The 27,769-nt window shown below is 52.3% G+C and overlaps 1 protein-coding gene and 1 long non-coding RNA gene across 4 annotated transcripts in view; one reads left to right on the plus strand and one right to left on the minus strand.

Annotated features, from left to right (window-relative positions):
- TNR (tenascin R) overlaps positions 1–25,561 on the plus strand; it is a 242,698-nt gene extending 217,137 nt beyond the window's left edge. For all 3 annotated transcript variants that reach the window (XM_075936914.1, XM_075936915.1, XM_075936916.1), the window contains 14 exons: positions 2,882–2,971; positions 3,510–3,773; positions 4,746–5,012; positions 5,882–6,001; positions 6,699–6,842; positions 7,920–8,039; positions 9,909–10,052; positions 11,850–11,980; positions 13,733–13,865; positions 18,867–19,018; positions 21,128–21,224; positions 22,750–22,911; positions 24,926–25,089; positions 25,338–25,561. In XM_075936914.1, the coding sequence (XP_075793029.1) occupies positions 2,882–2,971; positions 3,510–3,773; positions 4,746–5,012; positions 5,882–6,001; positions 6,699–6,842; positions 7,920–8,039; positions 9,909–10,052; positions 11,850–11,980; positions 13,733–13,865; positions 18,867–19,018; positions 21,128–21,224; positions 22,750–22,911; positions 24,926–25,089; positions 25,338–25,457 (2,108 nt within the window). In that variant the 3' untranslated portion in view covers positions 25,458–25,561. The remainder of the gene's footprint in view (positions 1–2,881; positions 2,972–3,509; positions 3,774–4,745; positions 5,013–5,881; positions 6,002–6,698; positions 6,843–7,919; positions 8,040–9,908; positions 10,053–11,849; positions 11,981–13,732; positions 13,866–18,866; positions 19,019–21,127; positions 21,225–22,749; positions 22,912–24,925; positions 25,090–25,337) is intronic.
- LOC142830623 (uncharacterized) overlaps positions 1–27,769 on the minus strand; it is a 146,560-nt gene that overhangs the window by 90,367 nt on the left and 28,424 nt on the right. The gene's annotated exons all lie outside the window — the stretch shown is intronic.

A 27,769-nucleotide genomic window follows, 5' to 3' on the forward strand; every position in this document is an offset into this window, starting at 1 on the left:
CCCTCTCCCTGGCCAGAGCAAAGAACAAAGCTCTTTGTGATCTGATCACATGCGCCAGCAGGAGGACTCGGAGCACTTGCCGAGAGCCTGGGGGAACGCCACCCCACCAGCCCTGCTGTCTAGGCCTGACTTTCCTGATCAAGGTGGGGCCAATGGATGAGATTCCTGCGACTGCTCGGGCCCAGCTTTTCCAACCAGCTCGGAGCGGTTTCCAGTGCTCGGCACCCACAATTGGGCCAGATTTTCCACGCAGAAGCGCCGGCCACGACACTAGCTCTGGTGCCGAAATGATCGTTATTACTTGTATTTAGAGTAGTATTTGCCATCCCCCGCTGACATCAGTGCTCCACTGAGCTCTGTGCAGTACAAAGAGGTTGTGAGAGAGGCCGAGTGTACAATCTAATTGAACAAGGCAGGCAAAGCAGAGCCGGGAAAACAAAGGCACGGAGACATGGCAGGACTTGCAGGCCGCCTAGCAGTGCAGTGGCAGAGAATACAACCTATGTACCCTGCCCCCCTAGTCCACAGAAGGACAGGAAGAGGTCGGAGGCTGTGCCGAGGTAGAGACTGCCCCATGGGGCTGTGTCACAACTTAGCCAAGTTGCTTCTGTGGATGTGAGTCTCGCTTGGCTGCTGGTTTGTTACAGCTTTATCTAACTTGATGGGGGCGATCAATAATGGCCAGGCAGGAGAGAAATAAACCCATCAGAAGCCAAAGGGAAGTGACAGAGAAACCGAGGAGATATTCTACCTAGATAAAAGAGTGATCTGCAATCGGGTGCCCGGGAAATTAGCTAGATTTCACTCTCTGGAGTCAGAAAGCACAGGCGGTGCCCACCGCAGAGGACACCAGACCGTCCCTTCGTTAATTACTGAGGATTTCATTTGCACCTCAAAAAAATAAGAAACGCATGTGACAGCGTTAGACGTCAAACCATGGCGAACAAAGCCAGTCTCACGTTTTCATCTCTCCGGCTGAGTCTCTGGCTCTGAAGGGCTTTGTACACACACAACGAGGAGTCCTGCGGCCCCTTAAAGACTAATGGATTTATTTGGGCATCAGCTTCCATGGGTCAAAACTCCTTTGTCAGGTGCAAGGTTTTGACCCAGGGAAGCTGAAGTACTCAATGCTTTTTTTTGCCTCGGTCTTCACAGACAAAGTCAGCTCCCAGACTACCGCACTAGGCAACGCAGAATGGGAAGGAGGTGGGCAGCCCTCGATGGAGAAAGAACAGGTTAAGAACTGCTAGACATACACAAATCCATGGGTCCGGATTTAATCAAGATATAGAATCACAGAATCCTAGAACGGGAAGAGACCTCGAGAGGTCATCGAGTGCAGTCCCCTGCCCTCACGGCAGGACCAAGCACTGCCTAGACCATCCCTGACGGGCGTCTCTCTAACATGCTCTTAAATATCCCCAGTGATGGGGATTCCACAACCTTCCTGGGCAATTTATTCCAGTGTTTCACCACTCTGACAGTTTTCCCTAATGTCCAGCCTAAGCTTCATGGAGGTTAGGTCCATAAAAGGCTATTAGCCAGGGGACAGAAATGGTGTCCCTGGCCTCTGTTTGTCAGAGGCTGGAGAGGGATGGCAGGAGACAAATCGCTTGATCATTGTCTTCGGTCCACCCTCTCTGGGGCACCTGGTGCTGGCCGCTGTCGGCAGACAGGACACTGGGCTAGATGGACCTTTGGTCTGACCCAGTACGGCCGTTCTTATGTTCTCCCTTGCTGCAATTTAAGCCCATTGCTTCTTGTCCCATCCTCAGAGGCCCAGGAGAACGTGACTTGTGTTGATCTCTAAGAATATGACTTAGCACTTCTGTAGTGCTCTCCGTTTTCAAAGCAGGGTCTAGAACAGGGCTGGGGAAACCTTTTCTGGGTTGGGGGCCACTGCCCCCCAGAAAAATCAGTTGGGGGCCGCACACAAATGAGAAGCAAAAAAATAAAAAACAAACTCTCCCTGCCGTGGCCCCTTACTGAGCCGGAGAACAACCCTCCCCACATCCCCCTCGCGCACCATAGCCTAGGTGGGGCCAGGCTAGTAGATTTTGCACGCTCCAGCCCTACAGGGACGCAGAAGGAGGCTGGGACACCGGTACGGGCTGCCCAGTGCTGAGAGGGAGCCCTGAGCCTCAGGGGCCAGCGTCAGGCAAGCCAGGGGCCTCATCGGACCCCCAGGCCCTACGTTCCCCACCCCTGCTCTAAAGTGGTAACTCTGGGCTGCTCTATGCACACGTTTAGTCCATGGCGAGCTCAGGTGTGAGTCTACCCTGCAGTGACTGACCGCGTGGACCCTGCCAGTCGAGTAGATGCTGTGCACTAAGGCAGGGGTGTATAGAATTAAACAGCTCCTAGATCAGGTGCCAGTAGAGGGCGATCAAGAGCACGTAGCACGGCTCCACCTCCCGGATGTGGGCGGACCCACAGAAATCGTTGCACGGCCGATGGCTTCCTCGGGTAGCTGCTTGGGAGACCTCTCACAATGGGAGGCTGGTTTCTGGGGTCTGGTGCATCCCCTCCCAAGATTTGCCCCCGTCGTTTCACTCGGGGCACGTCTGAGAAGGCGGTGCTTGACCACCAAGAAATAATTCCGCACCTCCAGATCGTTTCAGTGGCCGTTTTTCGGCAGCCGCTTTTGCACCTCGCGACCGGTGCTTTTCACAGACATCTTGACGGCTCCACCAGAGAACGTGAAGTTCCCAGGGCAAGGTTGACGGTGAAGTGAGAATGCGGGAAGGCGAGACAACGGTGATGCAGTCATGCGGTTGGGAACACGCACGCACACACGCAGACTCGTGCATGCACATAAACATCCTGTGTCTTTGTGTGTAAGCATCCTGTGTCTGTGTGTGTGTGTGTGTGTGTGTGGCAGATCTGGTGCCGGGAACGGAGTACGGAGTCGGAATATCGGCCATCATGGAGAGCAAGCAGAGCATCCCCGCCACCATGAACGCTAGGACTGGTGAGTTACATGGACCTAGCCACAGGCAAAATAAAACACCCAGCGCAGTGCTCCCGGCATCATTCTGAAAGCCCAGCGCTGCCTCCTTAGGCCCACGCCCAGCCTTAGCCTAGGGCGTGATAGGGGACCCAGGCTGTGCGGTGCAGCCTCTGCTACAACACCCTGCCCGCTAGGCTGGCACAGCTTACGCCTCTGTTACTGCTTCTGTGGGTCTCATTGCTGTCGCTCGGGGCTGTCTCCCGGCGGCTTCGTGTGGCTACAGCAGAGAGCTGACAGCGGCACAGTTACACCAGTACAAGCTCCTACATAGCCCACAGCCATGGGCTTCCTACGCATGCCTGAGTCTTGCGAGTAGGGGAGGGTACCTGTGGCTGCCAGAAGCACTAGCCTTCCTGCCCCTCCCCGCCTGTTCACACCCCAGAGCCTGCGCTACAGTCACCTCTGGGCAGGCTCAGCTGCCCACAATCCAAACAGCGAACTCCACGTGCTGCACCCCGGGGCTGGCACAACCCTTCACCGCCACGGTCTGCTCCCACAGAGCTCGACAGTCCCCGGGACCTCGTGGTGACGGCCTCCTCAGAAACGTCCGTCTCCCTGGCCTGGACCCCGGCCCGGGGGCCCATCGACCATTACCGCGTCACCTTCATCCCGGCCTCGGGGATGGCCTCCGAGGTGACCGTGCCCCGGGACGAGGCCGAGCTGACGCTCTCAGACCTGGACCCCGGCACAGAATACACCATCTCCATCATTGCCGAGAGGGGCCGCCAGCAGAGCCTGGAGTCCACAGTGGACGCCTTCACAGGTAGGGAGGGGCCGGGCCCCAGATGGGCGCAACGGCCGGCGGGTCTCTCGCTGTCCCGGGCGCAAAGGAAAGCCAGCCAATGCGCAGCGAGCAGAGAGAGACGTCCACCCGAGTCTGGGACCGCCCATCCAGCAGGCGTGAGCTGCCCACGCGGCTCAGCGCGGGCCCCCAGCGACGATCCCCGAACTAGCGGGGTCACTCCCTGGGTCACTGAGTGCGAAAGCTCACGAGCGGGGGGGGAGGGGATGGGCATCGCAGATTGTGCCATCTCCTGGGAGGGACGGGTGGCTTCAGGGAGATACCACCATCTCCCCCCTCTGCCCTAGAAGCTTGCAGAGCCCACGAGCAGGCAAATTCCTGCTCCCCCACTCCCCCGGAATGTAATGGGCAGGATCAGAGTTTGAACATCTGTCCCACCCGCAGCGCGTGTCCGGGGTCTCCCGGAGGCAGGCCAGAGGCGAGGCGTGGGGGGCCGGGCAGGGTGATGCGCCCTCCCCCTTTCTGTCATGGTTGGCTGGCCAGGGCCCCTCTCTGCATGGCAGCTCCTGGAGCTGACAAGCAGCAAGCAGCTGGGCGCTGCAGGAAGGGGCCACTGAGGGTCAGAGGGGGAGTGCCTGGGACTCAAGTTGTTGGAGAGGACGAATCTTTCAGTTGTCCCTCCCCACCCCTGAGCAGGTACCAGTCGCCTCTGGGCGAGGCCTCTGTTGTGACCTGAGCGCCCTTTGTTCTGTTTGCTTCCCGTTCCCAGCCAGCGCTGGCCTCTCTCGATCTGGCCCAGCTGGGTGGCGAGGCCCAGTATTTTACAGGAGTGACACAGCCCAGCGAGACGGGTCTCAGGGCGGAGCCATTCCTTTGCCTAGGACGCTCCGCTCGAATGAGACTTGCATCGTCTCAGTTCCGTACGACGCAGGCGTCTTGTTGCATGCGAAGCTCCTCCCTCGAAGTCTGACCAATCCTCTCTCTGCTTTCCAGGGTTCCGGCCAATCACGCAGCTGCACTTCTCTCATGTGACTTCCTCCAGCCTGAACATCACCTGGAGTGACCCCTCCCCTCCGGCGGACAGGTTTCTCTTGAACTACCACCCCAGAGACAAGGAGGAGACCACGCAGGTCACACTGGATGCCAGCAAGAGACACGCCCCCTTGTCTGGCTTGCAGCCGTCCACGGAGTATATCGTGTCCCTAGTGGCCGTGCATGGGTTGGTCAGCTCCGAGCCCATCGTAGGCTCCATCACAACAGGTAAAGTCATCCGGCGGGACGTAATACTCACGTCTAATCTCGGGCGGGGGATAACGGCGGCTCCTGGCTCAAAACTCCTCCAAAGTGGGATCCAACCGGGTCACTGATCGTCACAAAGGAAAGTTGCTGGCCCGGTAAATCGTTATTTTAAAGGGATTATTCATCTCGGGCACCAGTCCCACCTGCCCCCGAGCGAAGCCATTTGTCAAAAGCCTCCTGCCAGCGCACTCCGGAGCCAGATCATCTGTCTCGGGCTCCCACCGCAGCAGGCTACGAATCCTGGTCCGCATTGTCGTCTCTGCCGTGGCCACCGAATCCAAAACAATAGGAGGGGATTAAGCATTTAGCCTCCCTTCATCCTGCACTCTCCGCCGGGGCCCAAACACTGCACGCGGCCCAAAATCCAAGTCAGCAGCCTCCTTTCAGCGGAGGATGAAGCTGCTGTAAACAAACGGGCTTAGAGAGATGGGAGCTGAGGGCCGGGGCAGGGGGGCTAAGCCATTTCCAGACACACAGCAGCACCCCAGAGAGGGGCTGAGTCCTCCAGCCTTCCTCTGCAGGCAGCCAGTGGGGCTCTGTCGCTGGGCTTCGTGTCTGGCCGTTTGGTTCCTCGGCTCCTGTTCAGAGCCCGGTGGGAAGGGGGGACCCTCGAAGGGCGTTTGAGGTCTGCCTCCCTGTGAGTCTGGCTATGGAGCAGCTCCCCCGGTGGCCTGTCTCGCTGTCACTCCTTTGCACACGCCCACGCTGGCCGTGTATCCTGGCCTTGCTTACCGGGGAGCCCCTCTCTGGCCCCTATCCAGCGCTCGAGACAGGAGGGTTTGGCCACTGGGGCCCCATGCCCTGACTGCTCCTCTGCCTGCCACCTCTAGGGATCGACCCCCCGAAGAACCTCACTGTGGGCAACATAACCAAGGACTCAGTGACCTTGTCCTGGAGCCCTCCAGAGGCAGCTTTTGACCACTACCGAGTGTCCTACCGATCGGCACAAGGTAAGCCAGCAGCCAGCTCCAAAGGCTTTTCTGGCTCACTCTGGCCTAGCACAGCAGCCGGGAGGCACGCTGCTGCAGGGAGAAGCCAGAGCTGCAGAGTGCCTGGTCCCTGCAGGCTAACAAGGCAGGAGGCCAAGGGCCACTCACATTGCTGCCCGTGTCTCCCCGCCCCAGGACAGAGGTTCAATGTCCCCTACACTGCCTGTACCCCAGGGCTGTGTACGCTGCCTGTGTCCCTGCCTGTACCCCAGAGCTGTGTACACTGCCTGTACCCCAGGGCTGCGTACGCTGCCTGTGTCCCTGCCTGTACCCCAGGGCTGCGTACGCTGCCTGTGTCCCTGCCTGTACCCCAGGGCTGCGTACGCTGCCTGTGTCCCTGCCTGTACCCCAGGGCTGCGTACGCTGCCTGTGTCCCTGCCTGTACCCCAGGGCTGTGTCCCTGCCTGTACCCCAGGGCTGTGTACGCTGCCTGTACCCCAGGGCTGCGTACACTGCCTGTGTCCCTGCCTGTACCCCAGGGCTGTGTACACTGCCTGTGTCCCTGCCTGTACCCCAGGCAACGTACACTGCCTGTACCCCAGAGCTGTGCCGGGGTCCCTGCCCCCCACCAGGCAGCCTGAGCGTCTGCTGGCTCCTGCTCAGGGCAGATGAGCCAACGGGTGGCCACCAAGCCCTTTGTTCTGCCCACGCATTGCAGGGAGAGCCGAAAGCGCGGCGGTGGCCAACGACGTCGCCGAGTACACCCTCCGCCGCCTGCAGCCCGCCACCCAGCACGAGATCAGCCTGAGCAGCGTGCGGGGCCGGGAGGAGAGCGAGCGCATTTCCAGCGTGGTGTACACAGGTGGGGGGCGCTCGCATGGCAGGGGGTTGTACGGGCGCGGCTCGCTGGCAGGGAGTAGGAACCAGGGAGGCAGGAGGGCAGCGCAGCCCAGCAGGGTGGCCTCCTTGGTTGGATGGTCATCGCTTAACACGGGTTCAGACTCCAACCTGCAGCCTCTGTCCCCGGTGATGTGCCAAGCCTGCTACAGGCTCAGGGAGAGGGGCGCTGAGAGAGGCACCCACACACTGACTGTAAATACCACCTGCCAGCCAGCGACCCAGGCGCCCGTGGGCCTAGTGTCCAACCAAACCCCTCAGTGCAGAGGGGAGCCTGCATCCGCCGTGTGGCCAGAGGACATGCCGTGGAAGATGGGCTTGCCAGGAAAGGATGTTTTAGCACCGGGGTGGGCAATAAAACGGCGGCGGCTCCACAGGGTTAGCAAGTGCGGGCGATCGCAGTTCCTATTGGCCAGGAATGGTGATCCACGGCCAATGGGAGCTGTGATTCCCCGTACCTGCGGAGGCACAGGGGAGTATGGCAGCGGGGGGCCCCGGGGCTCACCCTGGCAAACTGGATCTGGCCTGTGGGCCGGTATTTGCCCACTCCAGCGTTAGCCCCAGCAAAAGAAAAAAGGACCAGCCACCAGTCCCAGCCCTTCTGGGAGGGATGCACCGTAGCCACGAGCCAATGGGGAGCTGCGGGTAGCCTGTAGGCAGCAATAGCAGAAATCCACCCCTCAGAGCTCGCAGCAGCAGCATAAAAAAGGCCCCATGGATGAAAAAAGAACCGCCCAGGGGGAACAGTCGCTACTGAAACCGTGTGAACTGGATCTCGATTCGCAGAACTAGAGGGTTAGCAGGAATCGCGAGAGTCATCCCAGCTAGCCCTCTGCAGGATTTGTTGCATCTAACCGCCCCAGACAGATGGCTGGCCAGCCTCCTTTGGCAGAGAAAACTTCCCTAGCCAGGCTGCTCCACTGTCCTAACCCCAAGCAAGTTTTTCCTGGGATTTAATCTGCAGTTCACCCCTCCCCCGTCTCCGAGCGAGGCCAGTTCCTCTCCGCCCCCTTCACCTGATGAATTTATGGTTCCTTCTCAGCCATGGACCACCCTCTGGGGCTGTCTGCCACCAACGTCACCCCAACGGAAGCCCTGCTGCAGTGGAACCCGCCTCTTTCCAAAGTGGAGAGCTACGTCATTGTGCTAGCGCCCTACACGGGTAGGTCTGGGAACCGACCCGGTTGGCCCCCAGCCTGCAACGCGGCAAGATTTGCATGTCGCTTTAGTGCCACTTGGTAAATTCCATTCGTGGCCTCAGAAATTAACTCATCTGTTTCCCCCCCCACACACACACACACACACAAGGCAGCTGGTTTACAAGGGTTCTCTCGTTAGGGGGAACGAGGGCAGGGGGTTGCTCTCTGCGTTGGTTGCCAAAGACCAGGAGAGCTGGGACAGGATGGCAGAGCGGCCAGCCATGTGCTGATTTCCAGCCGACCCCCATTCCTGCTTCACTGCCATCCGGGCGATGTTTTTACACATGCTTTACCAGGGAGGCCCTTAGGGTTTACGGGACCCTGGGCAGTACTGTTAAACTGGTGCTCCTCTGCCCGACGGCAGGCCAGGGGAGAACCGTTTGTCAGAGAAGTGATTTTATAATCTGCAGCAACACGCTAATGAAATCTTGTCAAGCAAATTTTAAACCCTGTCGACTCTCACAGTAAATTCAGACACTGACAGGAGATACCTGGGGCTGGCGAATGCCAGTTCGATGGCTTCATTACCAGTTGATTGGCTCCTTCCCATGTTCCAGGTTCTGCTACTAGCTCTAGTTGGCTTTTTCCCTTGTAAGTCAAATCGTTCCTCTCCGGAGGAAGCTGAGCCAGAGAACAAGGACGGGAAGAGATGGGTGGGTGGACATTAAGACCCAGCAGTGCCCTACACAGCTGGGTATTCTGACTATGGATCAGGACAGCTCTGTGCTTTTCACAGGCCACTGCTGCCTGAACGATCTGTTGGCCCAGAGGAGATCCGCCCAACCAGGGTAGCCCCCTCCCCGATTCTCCCGGCTCCTAAACTCTGGGGACAAGGAGTCCAGAGGCTGAGCCTGAAATCTGAGCTCCAGATGCCCTCACAGCTAGCCCAGCTCCCCAAAACTAGATATGAACATGGAGTCCCTCCACTTTGCCCCTATACTGAAGAGGGGGGAAGTTTCAGGAGATGATGAAGCCAGTGGGTAAAACAAGAGCCCCCTTTGCATAGGGCTGGCAGAATTTTAGGGCTGCAGAGGGTTCTCAGAGCTGACAGCACGGCTACGGGGGCAGAGCGCAAGGCACTGGAGAGGCTGAAATCCTTGCCCAGCACAGCAGAGACCCAGCCAGGAGGAGGAAAAGCCACAGGCCATGGTGCAGGCTGCCCCATTGCTGATTGGCTCCATCCTCAGGCAAGGATTCAGGTGTCACAGGCCCTGCAGGGCTCCCTACACTGCTGCTGGGCTGGTGACACCCAGTTCCTGCAGGTGCCAGGTGGGGAATCCCCCCTTCTGACTGAGGAGGAATTTTTTTCACCAATTTCAGTGTGGCTCCCGGTAGAGCCGCCAAACAGAAAATTGATGTCTCCTTGCATCTGTTGCTTTAAACCCACTCCTGCCCGAGCCTGCTTCGACACCAGACAGAATTGCTCTGCGCAAGGCCTGCAGGGCAACAGGGTTACACGCTAGTCGGAAGTAAGGAAGCAGCAGGGAGGGAGCTGGGTTCGACTCCCGAGGACTTGCTTTGTGACCTGGCATGACTCACTCGCCCTTCCTCTCCACGCCTCTTTTCCTCAGCTGTAAAATGGGGTTCATCATCCTGATGCTCTTTGTAAGTTATGTTGAGACCCTGGGCTGGGGAGGGCTATGTATGGCTCTGTGATCTGCAAGAAGGGGGACGTCATGCACCCCCAAAAGCAGAGACATGCTGGTGACACCACATGATAAAATCCCACCCAGTGTGTCCAGGCAACCCGCCACAAAATGGTTCTTTCCTAGTCCTACTTTAACCACAGAAGGGCTCTGTATTCCGTCCAAGCCAGCTCCATTTGATTTCAGTTGCAGGGAAGACCGTTCTAGTGGATGGGGCCAACCAAGAGTACCAGCTGATTAACCTGATGCCCAGTACTAGCTACATGGTCACCATGTATGCCACCAGTGGGCCTCTGACTAGCGGCACCATCAGCACCAACTTTACGACTCGTAAGTACGGAAACTCCTTCCCTTCTCAACTAAGTGTCCAGGTCTGCGGGTTTTCTTTTTGTCCATCTCGGGAACAAAAGCCAAATAAGTTGTTGAACAACCTGCTTTACGTGCCCAGGGGCCACTCAGGCACCCAGATACCATGTGTGATGGGTCGGGACCCCTGGGGTGTCACCGGAGGTGCTTAGGCACCACGGAGCCCCCTTTCCCTGCAGCCTGGACCCCCTTTTACCTGATCTTGCTGAGCCAGGCTCTCAAGCCTCCTCTAGCAAAACCCACAGGCTCAGATCCAGACACAGATTGGGTCTAGGAGGACTCAGACGACAAAGAGATTTACTCCAGCACCTAGATGTGTTCGTTCTCGTTCGTTTTCTCTCTCTCTCTCTCTCTCTCTCACACACACACACACACACACACACACACACACACAGTACAGCCTAGTGATATGAAGTTTGCCTCCTTTCTCAGTGTGAAGGAAGGTGTACACAGCTTCTCTCTCCTCCCCCACATTAGAAATTACATAAACTGGGTTACATTATAAACAGGAAATAATGTTATTGACCAAGAAAAGGTGTATTTTCAGTGCAAACAGGGTTACTAGGAAAACAGTACAAAACATACAGCCTAAACTAGACTCTCTCAGTAACAAGGTACAAATACTAATTTCCTCCCCTAGTTATCGCTTCAAGTCAATCCTTCACAGGCCAGGTGTTGCTTGGCCTGGATCCAGCAGCTACAGTCCTTTGGAGTCCAGGTGTTTTCAAGTATCTCCTGGGGGTGGAGAGGCAGAGGCAAAGCCAGCTGACGACAATCATTGCTTTCCTTCCCTGCCTTTCATCGAATTTCCATAAGACAGGAAGCCTTTGTCTGATTCCCCACCCAACCATGGAAAAGCACAGAATTCGAGATGGCTTCCAGTGTCAGGCGACATGGTCACATGTCTCCAGAGGACCCCTGGTGCCACTCTTCACAGGCTGACCCACCCCGTGGCAGGACGACTAAGCTCTTCTACAATCTGTTGTTTTCTGCTAATGGGCTGTCAACACTGTCGGGCTTTTTTCATCATTGCACTTGAAGGGGAGGTGGAAGGCTTCACCCAGCACAAACACATTGGTAATATAAATCTAAGGCCCACATTCCTAACTCCAGAAACAGGAGTGATGCACACATACAAATAGGATAACTATAGTCAGTAAATCATAACCTTTCCAAGGATCTCTCACATGACCCATCTTACATAAAGGATACCCCAGATAGGACATTCGTATGCTAAGCATATGGCATGCCGTGGCACACCACGACGACAAGCATGGTGTGGGAACCAGAATGTAATGATACACATGGTGCAGCTTTTCAAACACACAGCTCTTCCTTTCTGCTGATCCTCCCTTAGATAAGTCCTGATGGCTTCAAGATCCTTATCAGAACCTTTTCTTGTAAGGCTGTATCCAGAGTCCATTCCAGGAGAGCAACTGAATCCGTTTCACTACTAGATGGCTACTTGACAGGTTTTGTGCTGTGTGCAGTTCAGAGCGATAGCACTACAAAATGAGCACGTCGGGAATATTTATCGGGTTCCTAGTGCCCTGTAAGGGGCCCTCCAAGCCAGGAATGGGCAAACTGGTCTGGAGAGCAAGGGGTAGGATGCGCAGCGTGTGAGAAATCCCAGACTTCTGTGGATCACGTGGCACTCCTGTCACTATGATTCATGGATCCAGGATGCTGTGTCAGTCAGCTGTCACAGCAATGCTAGGGTGTCAGACGCCCCATTCCCTGGGTTCCTATTGGCCTTTGCAGTTCTGGATCCCCCGACTAACTTGACCGCCAGTGAGGTCACCCGCCGGAGCGCCCTCCTTTCATGGCAGCCACCAATGGCGCCGATCGAGAACTACATCATGACCTACCGATCGCCTGATGGAAGCCGGAAGGTGAGTTTTCACTGATAAAGGGGATTGGGCTACAACAAGAATTAGAGATAGGAGTGGTGGGTGGGGACTAATAAATGAGGCAATCCAAGTCACCAGGGGAAGGACAATGTTTCTGAGGCTCAAAATACTGGGGCTCAGGCTGACCCAGATGACATACAAATAGGACAGCTATATTTGGTAAATCATAACCTTTCCAAGGGTTTCTTACATGACCCGCCTTACATAAAGCATATGTAAGACAAATTTCTTCAGAGACGCTACTATTAGACCATGCATGAAGAGATCCCAGTGCAAGGGGTAAGCCAGGAGATGGAGACAAAAATCAGTGCCCACATATGCAGGTCTGAATGGGCAAGATACACCTGGAAGGCTTGGCAGAAGTAGTGAAGAAAATTTCGGAACCTCAGAAAATTAGTCATTGGAGCCAAGAGAAAGGTACCGAAGCAATGTAAGGCGATTAATATGGTACCTAGCATTAGGCAGAGGAGAACAAGAGACACAGGCAACTAATTCACCCTACAGCACAGTATGTTTGATTGCTAAATGAGCATGTCAATATCTGACTATGTGGAAAAAACCTGCCTATAGAACATTGGTTTATCAGAAATAGGTCCCTGCAAACATGCCTAATAGTTTTCCATAATACTGGTTTGCACAGGATGTACAATATTGGCATTACAGTAAGGGATTCAGTACTAGCCAGTTAATCTAGCTGAACCGCTAGATGAAAACAACAGAGAACACGGTGGGAGAGGCCCAGGTTGGATATCAGGAAAAACTATTTCACTAGGAGGGTGGTGAAGCACTGGAATGGGTTACCTAGGGAAGTAGTGGAGTCTCCTTCCATAGAGGTGTTTAAGTCTCGGCTTGACAAAGCCCTGGCCGGGTTGATTTAATTGGGATTGGTCCTGCCTAGAGGAGGGGGCTGGACTTGACCTTCTGAGGTCTCTTCCAGCTCTATGATTCTATGACAAGGAGTTGGTTAACAAAAGGGGTAAGGAGCTCCACTCTTTACACTGCTTTGAGCATCAGAGATGCCCTGGTGCAAGGAAAAGACATCCTCCTGATTCCGGTCCTGGCAGGTACAGGAAACAGACCATTGGTTGTGGTTATTCAATCTACAGGGAAGAGCGAAATACACCCCTGAGCAGAGGAACAGGAAATGGCCTGTGTACCACTTAGCCCCATCACCACCGCCCCGATAGGGTAAGTGGTACCTACATCTCTGCCAAGGGCTGAATTTCACACAAACGAATCAGGGATCCAAAAGTTTTTTGAATATTCTCACTTTTTCCACGAAGCACCTCAGTCACCTTGCAATGAGGTGGTAACCTGCTCCCTGTACGTAGGGTCCATGAATAGCATCTGCCTGTCAGACCCTGATCTGAAAGACGTGCTCTGTCTAGTCAGCCTAAACCACCCCCTGGCTGCTGTTCAAAGAGGACACATGGCTGAGCAGCTAAACCCAGGAGTAGGACTCAGGTCACGTGGAGGCTCAGTTTTGCTCTGACACACTGTTTTAGGCACACCACATTCCCTGCTTGCTCCTGGAGGAAAGGGGGGATAATACTTAGCTAGCTACCAGGGGTGCTAGAAGTTTTCCGGGTGCAAATGACTTTAAAGTCCCCACTCTGACAGCAGCACAATTGACATTTCTGGCTTCTGCTCCTGCTTTACTTGCTGTCTCGGTTCCCTGTAACTTGTCTAGTCTGTTGCTCTTGGCTCCCATCTCCTCTTGTGACCCATCTGTAGGAGCTGATCGTAGATGCCGAGGATACCTGGATCCGCCTAGAGGGGCTTTCAGAGACCACAGAATACACTGTACGCTTGCAGGCAGCCCAGGATGCGATGAGGAGTGGATTCACTGCCACCAGCTTCATCACAGGTCAGGAGTTTATCGCCTCGCCTCCTCTGACCAGCAGTGGCATGCTGCACCAGTCACAGCCTCCTGAGTCTCTCTAGGAGATTGTCTATCACCTCTCAGTGCTCAGAAAGACAACGCCACCCCCGCGCATGTTCCAGGGGCTTGGCTCCCCACCCCTCAACTCACCCAAATACAGAGAGCCACGACTTAAATGCTAGCTCAATGTTCATTCCCACAGGAATTACCCTCCCTTCTCCCTGCATAGGGTATAGAGCAAAGATGGGACCCAGATCCAGATATGAATCCAGGCCCCATGTCTACGTCCTTGTTTATACTTACTGGAAGATCCATGCTCTGGAGATTGATCTTCTGGGGTTTGATTTAGCAGGTCTAGGAAGGACCCGCTAAATCAAATGCTGAGGTTGCTGCCACTGACACTGGTATTCCCTGGAGTCACAAGGAATAAGGGAAGTTGATGGAAGAGTTTCTCCCATCGACCTCCCACCCAGAGGGCATCCCAGAAAGTCAATTTAAGGTACGTTGACTCCTGCTATGCTCTTCTCATAGCTGTTGTTGCATATCTTAAACTGAATTTCTCCCCCATTATAGACCTGGCCTAATACAAAGATTACCCATTTCAAACTGGTCCTTCTATCTTACTCTTGTGTCTGGTTCAAAGAAGGAGAAAATCCAGGGCAGGGGATACTTTTTTGATGGGCAGGGGATGGACTATATGACCTAATGGGGCTTTTCCATGTCTGCGGACATGATCCTGATCACTATCAGGAACGACTCTGCCAATTTCAATCGAGTTACCATGCTGTACAACCTGTTCAAAGCCCTTACGATGTTCTAAGTGCCCGATATCCCTCCTTGCTGGTTCTGTAGATCAGTCCTATTTCTTAAATATTCTGCCCCCGTGGAATGAATGGGGCATTAAGCTGATTGAGACTCACAGTCCCCACGACCCTATTGTCCGAGTGCTGCTGTATGCATGGAAACCCTACATGTTGTAAACACGTTTAGAATGTGGGCTGCGTAGAACATCCAGTGTGGGAGAGCTAATGCAGAGACCGGTGCTCAATAGGCACTAGGTACATTGTGCCAAGCAGAATCCAATTACCTCTGTGCCTCGGCTCTTCAAAAGAGATGACAAAAAAGCCCAGAGATGCTGTCCATTCCACAGTGCTGAAATCTCTGCCTCAGTATTCATCCTTAGATGAGAAGGGCTCCCTGTAAATCCACCGCAGACATACACACCAGTTGAAGCACACGGAAAGGCCTTGTAATCTGCTTTTATGTGATAACAGAAGCTAGCAACAACAAAAAACCCTTCTTTTCTGGTGTATCTATACATCAGGGCCCCATGTGCTACTCCTGCCTCCACTCCATTGGGCACAAAGGACTGTAGTATATGCAATCGGGGATGGAAAAATAGACATATTTGCTGGGGATGAACTCGAGTTCAGGATGAAAACAGACAGGACCGGATCCCCAGGCGGTGTAAATCGGCCTGGCTCCATTGACAAGGGAGATTACGCTGAGGTTTACAGCAGTTGAGGATCTCACCCTATACAGAGTCAGAAAATGTATTGTCGATGGCTTCTCCCCTGAGAGAAGCAGGTTTAAGTGAAAACAGAAGCGAGTAACAAGCACAATATACCTGTTTCTTTTCTAATACATCTATGAAACAGAACCATCTGGGGATGAACAATGAAATCTATAGACTGCGGTCGCTCCACCATTCCCTTGTCTAAGAACCAGGGCACCGCATTCCATTTATTCTAGCCATATAGCCAGACACTTTCTAGGAGAACAATAGGTTGTTTTTGTTGGTTTGTTTAAAAAAAAAACCACCTTTATTCAAGACGTTTTGCTTCTTTGTGCTCACAACACACATAACAGGGCTCTTTCATTTCTGCTAGCATATTAATAGGTATCTGATCCATTGTCTTTCATCTTTGTACATAGAGGAAGTGTATACAATTTGGTGGAATTGTATGCAAATGGTACAAAAAACAATCAATACATTATAATTTGTCGTTTGAAATTTCTTTCCAGGTCAGCTTTGATTTTAAAGATCTGACAATAAATTAAGAAAAGTTGCCTTCACAAAGCACTAGGGATGCCAAAGTATTTGCCTTTGAAGCAGATATCATTGTGTGTTGAGTGCTATAAAAGACAAGTCTCCCACCAGATCTTGTGTTAAAAAGCACAGAGACTATAAAATAGGGGTTCTTTGCTCTTGGGCCAAAATGAAATCACTTGACTATTGTGACGGCGCGTTGGGGGTCCCCCGTCTCCTGCACCCCGAAATGGCACAAACAGACTCCACCAGCCAGTGGAATTGAGGGTGGTTTATTGCTCCTCCAGGATACAGCACAGCACAGATGTAATCTGGTTATAGGAACTGGGGCTAAGAGGCCTCAGTGCCCCCCTTGAGATAGGGGAGTCCCAGCCCCCCTCCCCAGCTCCTTCTCCCCTGCTTTCCAGACAGGAACTAACTCCCCCTCTTCCAGCCCTGCCCACAGCCAGGGCAGCATTCCACCTCCCTTTGTTTCTCCCCATGGGGGGCCGCAGGTCAGACAGGTTTTTGAGTCACCTTTGCATAATGAGGTTTTCCCTGCTGGGTCTTGCTCCACACAGCAGAGGTCACCACAGCCCAGCAAGTACCCCCACTACGTCACAACTATACACGCACCAAGAAAAGGGGCGGAGACTGAATAGAAAAACAACAAAATCAGGGTTTGTAGCATCTTCCCGTTTTTTAATTCCACCTTCTCCGATGTTAAATTTACACAGGCGTTGCACCCCCAGAGGAAGAAGCTTAGACCCATTTCCTATGTAACTGACACTGTCATATAAGCCATCGTTGAAACTGAAGGCAAATATTTTCACTCTAGTTTGTGCCCATTTGTGCTGTAGTCCAGATCCTCCTCACATACACAGCGATGTAAACCAGTAGAAGTCCACTGATTTTAGGGGAGTTATTCATTATTTGCATCTAGCTTGAATGAAAACTGAATCTGACCTTGAGTATGAAGTATGATTCATTATAATTAATATTTTTCATTGAGGGTGATCACAACTCTGGCCACTGGGCCTTATACTTATTACAGTTACATTAGCTCACAAATAGTTCCACCGAACAGGGCAAATTCCTCCTCTGAGACCAAATGTTCACTCAGCAGAAGATCAACGCTGCTGCAATTGATCTTCCAGAGTTTGATTTAGCAGGTCTAGTTAAGAGCCACTAAATCAAACTCAGAGGGCAGCTGGTACTCCTGCTCCTGTGAGGAGTAAGGGAAACCAATGGGAGCATTTGCTCCTGACAGCTTTCTGCTGTGGGTTCAGTGGGGAAACTTGAATCAAGGTACATCAACTCCAGTGACATAATTAAGTTTGCAGATGATACCAAACTGGGTGGGGTTGCGACTTCTTTGGAGGATAGGGACATAATTCAAAATGACCTTAGCAAGTTAGAGAAATGGTCAGAGGTAAACAGGATGAGGTTTAATAAAGAGAAATGCAAAGTGCTCCACTTAGGAAGGAACAATCAGTTCCATACATACAAGATGGGAAGCGACTGTCTAGGAAGGAGCATGGCGGAAAGGGATCTAGGGGTCATAGTGGACCACAAGTTGAATATGAGTCAACAGTGTGATGCTGTTGCAAAAAAAGCAAATATGATTCTAGGTTGTATCAACAGGTGTGTTGTAAGCAAAACTTGTGAAGTCATTCTGCCGCTCTATTCTGCACTAGTTAGGCCTCAGCTGGAGTACTGTGTCCAGTTCTGGGCGCCACATTTCAAGAAAGATGTGGAGAAATTGGAAAGGGTACAGAGAAGAGCGACAAGAATGATTAAAGGTCTAGAGAACATGACCTATGAAGCCAGGCTTCATGAACTGGGCTTGTTTAGTTTGGAAAAAAGAAGATTAAGGGGGGACATGATAGCGGTTTTCAAATATCTAAAAGGGTGTCACAAGGAGGAAGGCGAAAATTTGTTCCTCTTGGTTTCTGCGGACAGGACAAGGAGTAATGGGCTTAAAGTGCAGCAGGGGAGGTTTAGATTGGACATTAGGAAAAAATTCCTAACTGTCAGGGTGGTCAAATATTGGAATAAATTGCCAAGGGAGGTGGTGGAATCTCCCTCTCTGGAGATATTTAAGAACAGGTTAGATAGACATCTGTCAGGGATGGTGTAGACGGAGCTTGATCCTGCCTTGAGGGCGGGGGGCTGGACTCGATGACCTCTCGAGGTCCCTTCCAGTCCTATTATTCTATGATTCTATGATTCACCCTTCCCCTTTAGTGTAGACCTGGCCTTAGATACAAAAATGTAAATCAGTACAGCTCTATGCTACGGCTAAGCTCATGTCCAACTTTGGTGAGTCAGACTCAGGTGCAGGTTCCTGATACTGCAGACCTGGTGAGATCATATAGGACAGGTTAACCATTACCTCAGGCCACTCACCGTGAGCATGTCTTCATTAGAAAATTGCATCAAGCTAGAACATGACCATGAAGAACCTTACTACCTACCACAGCGCTGACCATGACTTTCCAGTCTGCACAGCCAAGGACCAGTTGTGCTCCATACTCTATCTGCTTGGCCCATGGGTACACCCCGCCGAGTTTTCTAATGAAGGCGGGAGCTTCATGAACCAGATTGTCTGACACTTATGTGGATGTAGTAACTCTACTGAAGTCAGTCTTGTAGAACTAGAGTCCAGAAGGCAAGAACATGAATATTTCCCAAACTCTGTGTAGATCAGGCACAGTTAATTTAAATAAATATCACAAGAGACAACGCTCTCATTCATTGTACCCAGTAGAGTTACTCAGTGTCAAGCCACTATGCCTTGTGGTAGAGGGTTTACAAGCTTACGGCACGATGCGGCTCGACACGGGGAAGTAAGCCAAGAGCTAGCGACAGAGCTACCCTGACCTATCAGCCTGATTCATGTTGTGCGTCAGGAGATGCTGTGCCCGCTTCAAAGCTTTGCCTCTCTAATTTCACAGGAGGCCGTGTGTTCGCTAACCCTCAGGACTGTGCCCAGCATTTGATGAATGGCGACACAATGAGTGGAATCTACACCGTCTCCATCAACGGGGACCTCACCCAGCGAGTGCAGGTGTACTGCGACATGACCACGGATGGGGGAGGATGGATTGTAAGCCTCCATGTAGAATCTATCAGAACAATGACAGCTGGGGCAGATTTTTAGGACAAAAAAACCTCCTCCCCTCCCCCCATTGAAAACTGCAGGTTCAGATGCATGAAAACGTGATGTGAATTTTTGTCGGAATTGGCAAAATGTTCTCATTGGGGGAGGGGGGGGGGGAAGTCCTCCCCTGCCCAAATTCAAAAGGTTTAGATTTTGTAATTCAAATTGTATTTATCGAAACTTAATACAATTCCAATGAAAATCATTTTGAAAGGGTAAAAAAACAAAAACAATTTTTGCCTATTGTTTGCAGCTTGGACAGCAAATGGGAACATGGGTTATTTGCATAGCTCTGCTAATGGGTTTTCATTTCCAAGCACCAGCCTTCTGTTCCAGAGGATCCTTCCACAATCCTTAGGGGCTACATCATTCACAAAGGCCAGCGGCCACCTCTGGGGTGGAACACAGCAGCTGTTTGGCACCACCCGGCAACAGTTAGCAAGAAGAAGGAACGATTACCCTAATCAAAGTGCAGGGACAAAACCAGCTAGGCAGAATGCCATTTGGGTGGGTGCCAGGACTAGCATCACTACTGTCTCAGGGCTAGATTGCAGCTGGCCTTTAAGTGGTCATGCAAAGTAGGGATGTAAAATCCCATTTCATTGGTTAACCGGCTAGCCAATTACAGCGGGGCAGTCAGGGAGGCTGGTGCCATCCTCCCACCACAGACAGGGGCTTCTCCAGCCCAGCTGCTTCTGGACTCGTGTGGGCTGGGAGCCAGCAGCCCCGCACGGGACCATGGTGGGGCTGGAGAGCCCTCTGCCCGTGGCAGGCCGCAGGCAGGGGTCTGCTCCCGGGTACCGGTTACCCATTCACATCCTAGAGCCAAGGGGAGCAAAGGTGCAAGAATCCTTCCTGTTCCTCGCGTTCTGACTACAATCAAAGTCCCTGGGATCTTGTGATTGCAGGGACAGCTCCTGGCTAGCAGCCACTGGGGCACAAGCCGCCCCCCAAGAAGGCAGGGGTGCACATCAGCAATGCAAGGCACAGCAGCAGGCCCACTCCTCCTCAGTGCCCAATGCGTCCGAGGGCCAGGCGCTGCTGCCCTGTGCAAGGACAGGGCTAAAAATAAACAAGTCCAAAATATGCCATAGGGCCTTCCCTCCTCCAGCAGCACAGCTCTCTGCTAGGGCACTGGGACCATGGACCCCGAGATAGCCCCAGCCCTCACTGCCCGTAGCAATGGGGTTCCTCCTTCAAGTCTCCCAGCCAAGTACAAACCCAGCCTGGTGCTGCTCAGTTTGCAAACGAAGTCAAGTGGACCCAGATATATTGTCTGACACGTGAAATTAAATGGATACCAGCTTTCAAAGTAAATGCTTTGCACTCACGGGGCTCCCCATATGGTGGTGTCAGCCATCAGCTGGACTGGCTTTGCACAGTGCTTTTAGAGGCAAATGCCACTCAGCTGAATTACATAAACACAGCCTCGTTTTTCGGGTGGACTGGCAGCAGAACCAGAGAATACTTTGCTGTTCCAACCGGACTGGGTTGGCACACTCTCTCTTTCACACATTATTACATACACAGACATGCGGTCACAAAAGAGCCCCCTAAACCAAAGGATAATTTCCTAACACTGCTGGTATGGATTTTTCACCAACGTTTTTACCTACTTTTTCATTCTACTTCAAAGCCTCACACCTGATTTCATGCGGAAATAACTGGTTAAGAACAAAATCACATGCTGGAGAAAGGACAGTGTTGTCCATTGGTGAGAGCAGGGGACTTGAAAACAGGATTTCTGGATTCTGCTCCCTGCTCTGCGGCTGATTTGCAGTGGGCATCACGTAACTTTAGTTTATCCCATCTGTAAATTGGCTGTTGCCAAGGTCCCTTCCAGTCCTAGTGTTCTATGATTCTATATCTAACTTCCAGGTCTGTAGTGAGAATTATTACATTAACCTGTCAAGCTCTTTACTTGAAGGGTGGCATAGAAAGACAAGTCACCATCTTTTAATTTCACATATAACAAAGCCCATTGAGCTATGATCTGTCATCTCTGCATAAAGCAAAAATTCTCCCACGTGGCTTTCATTGCTTCTCCCTTTGTAGGTGTTCCAGAGACGGCAGAACGGGCTGACTGATTTCTTTCGAAAGTGGATGGATTACCGCGTGGGCTTTGGAAACCTAGAGGATGAGTTTTGGCTGGGTAATGCCCTCACCTCTTTGTCACAGACACTGGCAGCCTGGCTCTGATCATGAGATGCTTTGTATCTTTGAACTGTAGACTTATCTTAGCAAGCTTAATTTCCATCTCTCTGTGTCTGCCTATCATTAGAGAGGTTATCTGTCCATCTCTCCCCTATTGAGCTGCCTTTTTTCCCCATGGTGTCCCTTCCTTTATTCTGCCTGCGCTCATATCATTAGTGAGGTGTCCTGTGGTGGAAACATAAAAGGAAATCACAAAGGTGCAGCAGCGCCTGATTTGTTAGGTAGCACAACCGGCTTTTCCACTGGCCTTTGACCTGTAGTGACCTGGTTTCAAATCTCCTTAGGTCACAAAAGGAATGGAGCTTAGGTATTTTGTCCAGTTCCCTGGAAGGTTTTGTCTGCAATAGAAATACACTTTGCAATGTAACAGGATTGGCAATTTCTTCTCAGAAGAGGTACAGGCCTAGAACCGTGGAAACTAAGGCCATGTCTATACTTTCTGTAGCAGCGATCAATCTTCTGGCATTCGATTTAGCAGGTCTAAGGACCCACTAAATCAAATGCTGAGGGTGCCCCTGGGCAGTGCCGGTACTCCTCGATTTGTGAGGAGTAAGGGAAATCGACAGGAGAGTTTGATCCCATCCACCTCCAACTGTGGAGATGGTGCCAAGGTCAGTGTAAGGGATGTTGGCTCCGGCAACGTTATTTATGTAGATGGAATTGCATATTTTAAGCCGACTTTCCTAAATGAGGGAGAATAGTCACCCGAGGAAATGCTTAAAAAGGGCTAGTGAGGATAGCACTGCTGTCACGCAGGGACAGGACTAGTGCATGTGCACATTGGAGGTGGGATCAACTTGCAAACACCCTCCGCATTTAAGGTGTTTGGCATCAGAAGCCAGATTCTGATTTTTACAAATGACTCCTACTGCAATGAGCCGTTCCCCAAATCTAGACTTACATAAGAACATAAGAGCGGCCACACTGGGTCAGACCAAAGGTCCATCCAGCCCAGCGTCCTGTCTGCCGACAGTGGCTAATGCCAGATGCCCCAGAGGGAGTGACCTGAACAGGTAATGATCAAGCGATCTCTCTCCTGCCATCCATCTCCACCCTCTGACAAGCAGAGGCTGGGGACACCATTCCTTACCCATCCTGGCTAATAGCCATTAATGGACCTAACCTCCACAAATTTATTTAGTTCTCTTTTAAACCCTGTTATAGACCTAGCCTTCACACCCTCCTCCGGCGAGTGATGCTAGAAATCGGGGCCAGACCAGATTTCAACAGCTGGATTCCAGCACCAATACACCTGTTCCAATACATCAGTGTAGCATCCAGATTCAGTCATGAAGGGCTGAGCTATGAACTGAGACCGTTGTGGCTTTTCTGAAAGCACTGGTGATTTCTGGGATTGCTCCTCTGCATTTGCTTGCTGGGCATTTTCACTGAACCCTGAACCTCCTGGCATTTTGCTCCCAGATTTGCCAGCTCTCACCTCCCCCCTTGGTTTCTCCCTGCAGGGCTGGAGAACATTCACAAGATCACCTCGCAGGGACGCTACGAGCTACGAATAGACATGCGAGACGGCCAAGAGGCGACTTACGCCTATTATGACAAGTTCTCCCTCGGTGACGCCAGGAGTCTGTACAAGCTCAGGATAGGAGACTACAACGGCACCTCCGGTACACACTCTCAGTTACAAGCTGCTAACGGCAGCAGGGAGCTTGCTGGATTGGTGGGTCTTGAGCAGAGTGAGGAAATCCCAGCACCCCAAGGATAATTCCCTTCCCGGAGGTCACTGCCCTATCCAACTGGAGGCCTTTAGTTGTCTCTGCTTCCTTGTGGATCATCAGATAAATGTGTATGGTGATCACCGGGAGGCACATGTCTAATCAGCTCATGGAATTTTCCACTGGGGAGTAGCAGCACTAGCCCACACCCATTGCTGGTCAGCTCATCGGATCGGTAACGGGAGTTAGAGCCCTTTTCCACACCAGCAGCAGAGCAGCCTGCTAACGGTGCACTTCCACATGAACTGAAAAGCTGTCGTCATCCATCTAGCACTGTGCCGTACGGGACACAGGTTTGCTGCTTTTGCTAGAATATCAACACAGCCGCTGTTCTAGCATGAGACAGAACCTCTAAGTTTGTCCCACCACAGTGTTGGCTGGACAATGTTCTAGCATCGAGATACCTTCGGGGGGGGGGGGGAGGTAGAGACTCACTTCCACAACTAAGACTAGACATTCCACTGAACAACAAGATTAGCCACAACGTGTCAGGGACAGACTTAGGCAGCCAGGTCTAGTGGTTAGCAACCTACTTCCAGAAGGTCACATTTGGATTACCGGTTTAAGATAGGGAGGGTCAGGATACAGCTAGGCTAGCTTGGGTAAAAGCATCTAATGAACCATTTAACACCCACACTCCAAGCACAACACAGCCATTCTTTCTGCCTGGGGCTAGCAAGAAACCCTCCACCACAGGCAAGATGCAGGATTGTTCATGCCTAGAAGACATCTAGTTCTAAGAGCGGAAAGACAGTGCATCAGATGAACTGTTCAGTTTGACACTGACTCAAAAGGTACTGAGGCACCTAATTCCCACTCAAACCAAGGGGAGTTGCACTTCAGTGCCTTTGAGGATCCTGGCCATAGTCAGATACTCCCTCTCCTGTCCCCAAACTGGCTGAATTATAATGCAGTAAATCCCTCTGTGCTTCAAACCCTTACCTGCAGAGTTAATAACGGCACAGAGGGGAACCCTCATTTTGCCCCTAGAAAGCAGAGTAAAGGTTCCCCCGACAATTAATTTCCCTTGGGTTTTCCCACACATCTAAGGCACATCTCCGCGTTCTTATTTCAGGACTGTGCGTAATTAGTATTTTCTGGTCTCTTTGGTATTCTCTTGGGGCATTTCAAAGACTTAATTCGCTCCTTACTGCCCATTGTGTATTTAGGGCTATTTTGGAAATAGAGACGCAGGACAAAAATGAAGCAGAAGATAGGCCCAACCCCAAAACCCTAAATTGGAAAAATCTGCCAACAGTAAGAAAGTTCACAGCAGGATGCACACTTTGCAGCCAACCGCTGCCTACAAGGAGCCAAACCACCTCCCTGTATTTGAACAGCCCCAAATTTTGCATCTCAGGATTCTCTCTAATTACCATATTTATGTTTTGAGCCAGTCAGGCCATGGTTTGAGAAGGACCAGTGGCTGGAGGGAGAAAATATCTTTGGCCAACAGAAAGCCTTTATCAGAGCAGCGAGGGGTCCTCACCACACACCTATATCTAGATTTTCAGGTCTGTAATGTTTGGATCCAGTAATTTGCTTTAGCCTCTTCTAAAGCCATGAAATTCAGAACCGGACCTGGCAGCAGGTTTTGACCATCACCAAAGCTCAAGAGGTTCAGATCCAGGGATCTAGGTTTTGAACGGGCCCCTCTACCCCAGTGTCAGTAGAAAGGTCGAGGATCCATGAGGTCAGGGGGTGAGGAACTCAAACTAATCTTATTCCTTTAGTAATCTGCCAATCTTCAAGTCCCTGAACTGCAGAGCTATCCATGAGCAGAATGAACAATGTTGTCGCGTCGTTATCATTTGCTCGTTGTAGCGTGTCTAGCCTGGTATGGAGTCGTGCTTACACACCGCGGGCACAACCCGAGCCTGACCTCAGAACATCTCTCCTCCTACAGGGGATTCACTCACCTACCACCAGGGACGGCCCTTCTCCACCAAGGACAGGGACAACGACGTCGCTGTGACAAACTGCGCCATGTCGTACAAAGGGGCCTGGTGGTACAAGAACTGCCACCGGACCAACCTCAATGGCAAGTACGGCGAGTCCCGGCACAGCCAGGTAAGCCCCGATCCCCGAGAGAGACGGCGCCTCTCCTACCAAGAGCCCCAAAGGGTCTTCTCCTGGCCCTTCAGTTGCATGATACTGGGCAGATTCCATCTGGTTTCAAGAGGAAAATTTAATCCACGTCTCTTGGCTTGAGTAGGAGATGCAGGAAAAGTCACGAGTTAGCCCATTTGTAACCCCACCCCCACCTGTTGTGTTTTTCTTTTTTTTGCCCCTTGCTTTGTTTTCCTTCCTGCCTTCAGGGGATCAACTGGTTCCACTGGAAAGGCCACGAATTCTCCATACCCTTTGTGGAAATGAAGATGCGACCTTACAACCACCGAAACGCCTCGGGAAGGAAACGACGGTCCCTACAGCTGTGAGCTGGCGGAATCCTGCCCCTCCCTCCCCCAGCCGCCCGACCTCTGCTGTCCTTCGTTTGTATTTTATAATCTGAAAAGGGGAAAAAAAGATACTACTACTCTGAGCTAGCAACCTGGTCCATAGGAGTCCTGGAAGGGGGGACTGAGTGGGTGGGAGGGTTTGGAAAGGGAAGGACATCCACGCCTCCCCTGTGACATGCCCCGGGCCCACTCCCCCTGCCCACAACGTGAAAAGAGGGAGATGGATTTTTCGTATTTTTTTAAAGACTTATAAATCCCAGGCAAACCCCACGGGACATGTTTTTGTGGAAGGTGCTCCCTGGCCAGCAGGGCCTCCTTTGCATGGCAGGTCCTGTCAGCCGGGGAAATCGATGGAAAATCAGGGCCAGCCACATGGAGGGGCAGGCTCGCTTTTCGGCTGAGCTTCGGACGAGGGCCTGCATCTGAGGTGACAAGGAGTGCCAGCCGCACCTGGAGAAGAGGGACCGCACCCAGTGCCCTGCCATTTGATCATACTCCGAGGCAACTCCTCTAATGCCCCTCCCAGGGACTGAGCCCCACCTCCTCCCTCTGCCACAATAACCTTCTGCCCTCCCCCTAATACCCGGTTCCTCCGTTAGCCAAGATGCGGGAGCTGCCCCCCTCCCTCTGACCACGAACACCCAGTGTTCCTTATCCCTGTGAGCTCAGTACACGCCCGCGCACCATGGGGAGAAGTGAAGAACGTGCTTGGATTTGTGTACCGGGTTGGTGCAAGTCCCAGGTCTCACGTGGAGCATGAGATACTGGTCTGCTTTGCATCCATCTCTCCTCTCCTTTGGAGTGATCCCTTAGGAACCCCACCCTCACCCTGCTGCTAAGATGCCCCAGGTCACCTCCTGTGTAGAGCAGTAAGAGAACCGATGGAGTACAGCATCTGTCTGTAGGTGAGAGTCGCTCTAGGGCTTTCTGGGGTACTAGGGTGGCCTGTCTTCTTTGCGTGTTGACTTCATCATAAGCCCTTCTGTGGGTTTTTGCTTATAAAGCCTAGCTCAGCGGGAGAGGAGGGGAGGAATCACAGAAAATAGCTTCCAAGGAATCTGCCACATCATTCTGAAGGAAATTCTCAGAGGCCCCCCTTTCACGGTTATATTTGCATCTGAGCATTGTCATTGGTCCTAAGCCAAAGAGTATTGGAGGAAGAGCAGCGAGCAGAAGAACTGGCAAGAGGCTGTAGTTTATTCTGAAGCTTGCAGAGTAAATCACAGCCGGGTGCCGTGACATCAGGGCCTCCTGCCCGTGTTCCCTGGTGTTACGGAGGAAGGATGGTTTGATGCTGAAGGTAAAAGACCTCAGTGGAGATTCCCTTCCCGCCAGCCTCTTCTGGGATCCTGGGGAGTTGCCAGCTCTCTGGGAGCTGGTCCCACCAGCACTCAGCTGGGAATTGCACTCTCCCCTCCCCCACAGGGCTATCGCGAGGCTCAATTCGCTGGTTTGTCGAGCACTTTCAGGTGCTTGGCGGAAAGGTCCCGTACAAATTCCAATCGTTACGTTTCCCCTCCCCATGAAGGGACGCTGCCCTGACAAAACCCTGGGATGTGAAGGCTCTAGCCCCTCCCTACCTGTTGTTACTAACAACACCTTTCATTATTAAAAGTGACTTTCAAACACTGCATTTATTCCTTCACGCTGATGCTGCTTATGTTCTGCACTTTCATCAGTCTGGCCAATGAGAACAGGCCAGGTGCTTTCCCCGGCTGCATCCCATGCACTCACACACAGCTGTTCGGCTCAGGTTCACCGTACCGCAGCAGCAAAGGTACCGGGGACATCGCTGTCGAGAGCGGGCCTCTCATTCCCACCACGCTGCTTTGCACGGATGCCCACTTCCAGAGAGCATGTAAAGGGCCTGAGTGGAACGGAGAATTCAGGGCAGAGTCTCTTTAAACAGGTTGGAGGAGTGTGACTGGCTCCCACCAGCCTGCGTTCAGGGGAGAGACAGGAGGCTGAGGAGCAAAGACAGGCTCCACCCCACACTCGCGTGCCTCGGGCCATGCACTGGGACACGAAAACGTAACTAACTGGGGTGTAGGGTTAAGTACAACCCTCAACGCCCGGCTGTAAGGTCACTAGGAAAGCGCCCACGTGTGACTAGCCTGATCTGGCAGAATGAGGCTGCAGCTGCCTTAGCCTTCAAACACCCAGCAGCCTCTTCCAGTGACATGGCACTGGTAAGGCCTAGCATTACAAAGGCACTGCCGTAGGGTTGCCAGGTGTCCGGTCTATGACCTCCGTCTGGAAGAAAAAAACAGAAAATACTGGACATATAAAAT

The sequence above is a fragment of the Pelodiscus sinensis genome, chromosome 9 (genome assembly GCF_049634645.1).
Source record: "Pelodiscus sinensis isolate JC-2024 chromosome 9, ASM4963464v1, whole genome shotgun sequence".
NCBI lineage: Eukaryota > Metazoa > Chordata > Testudines > Trionychidae > Pelodiscus > Pelodiscus sinensis.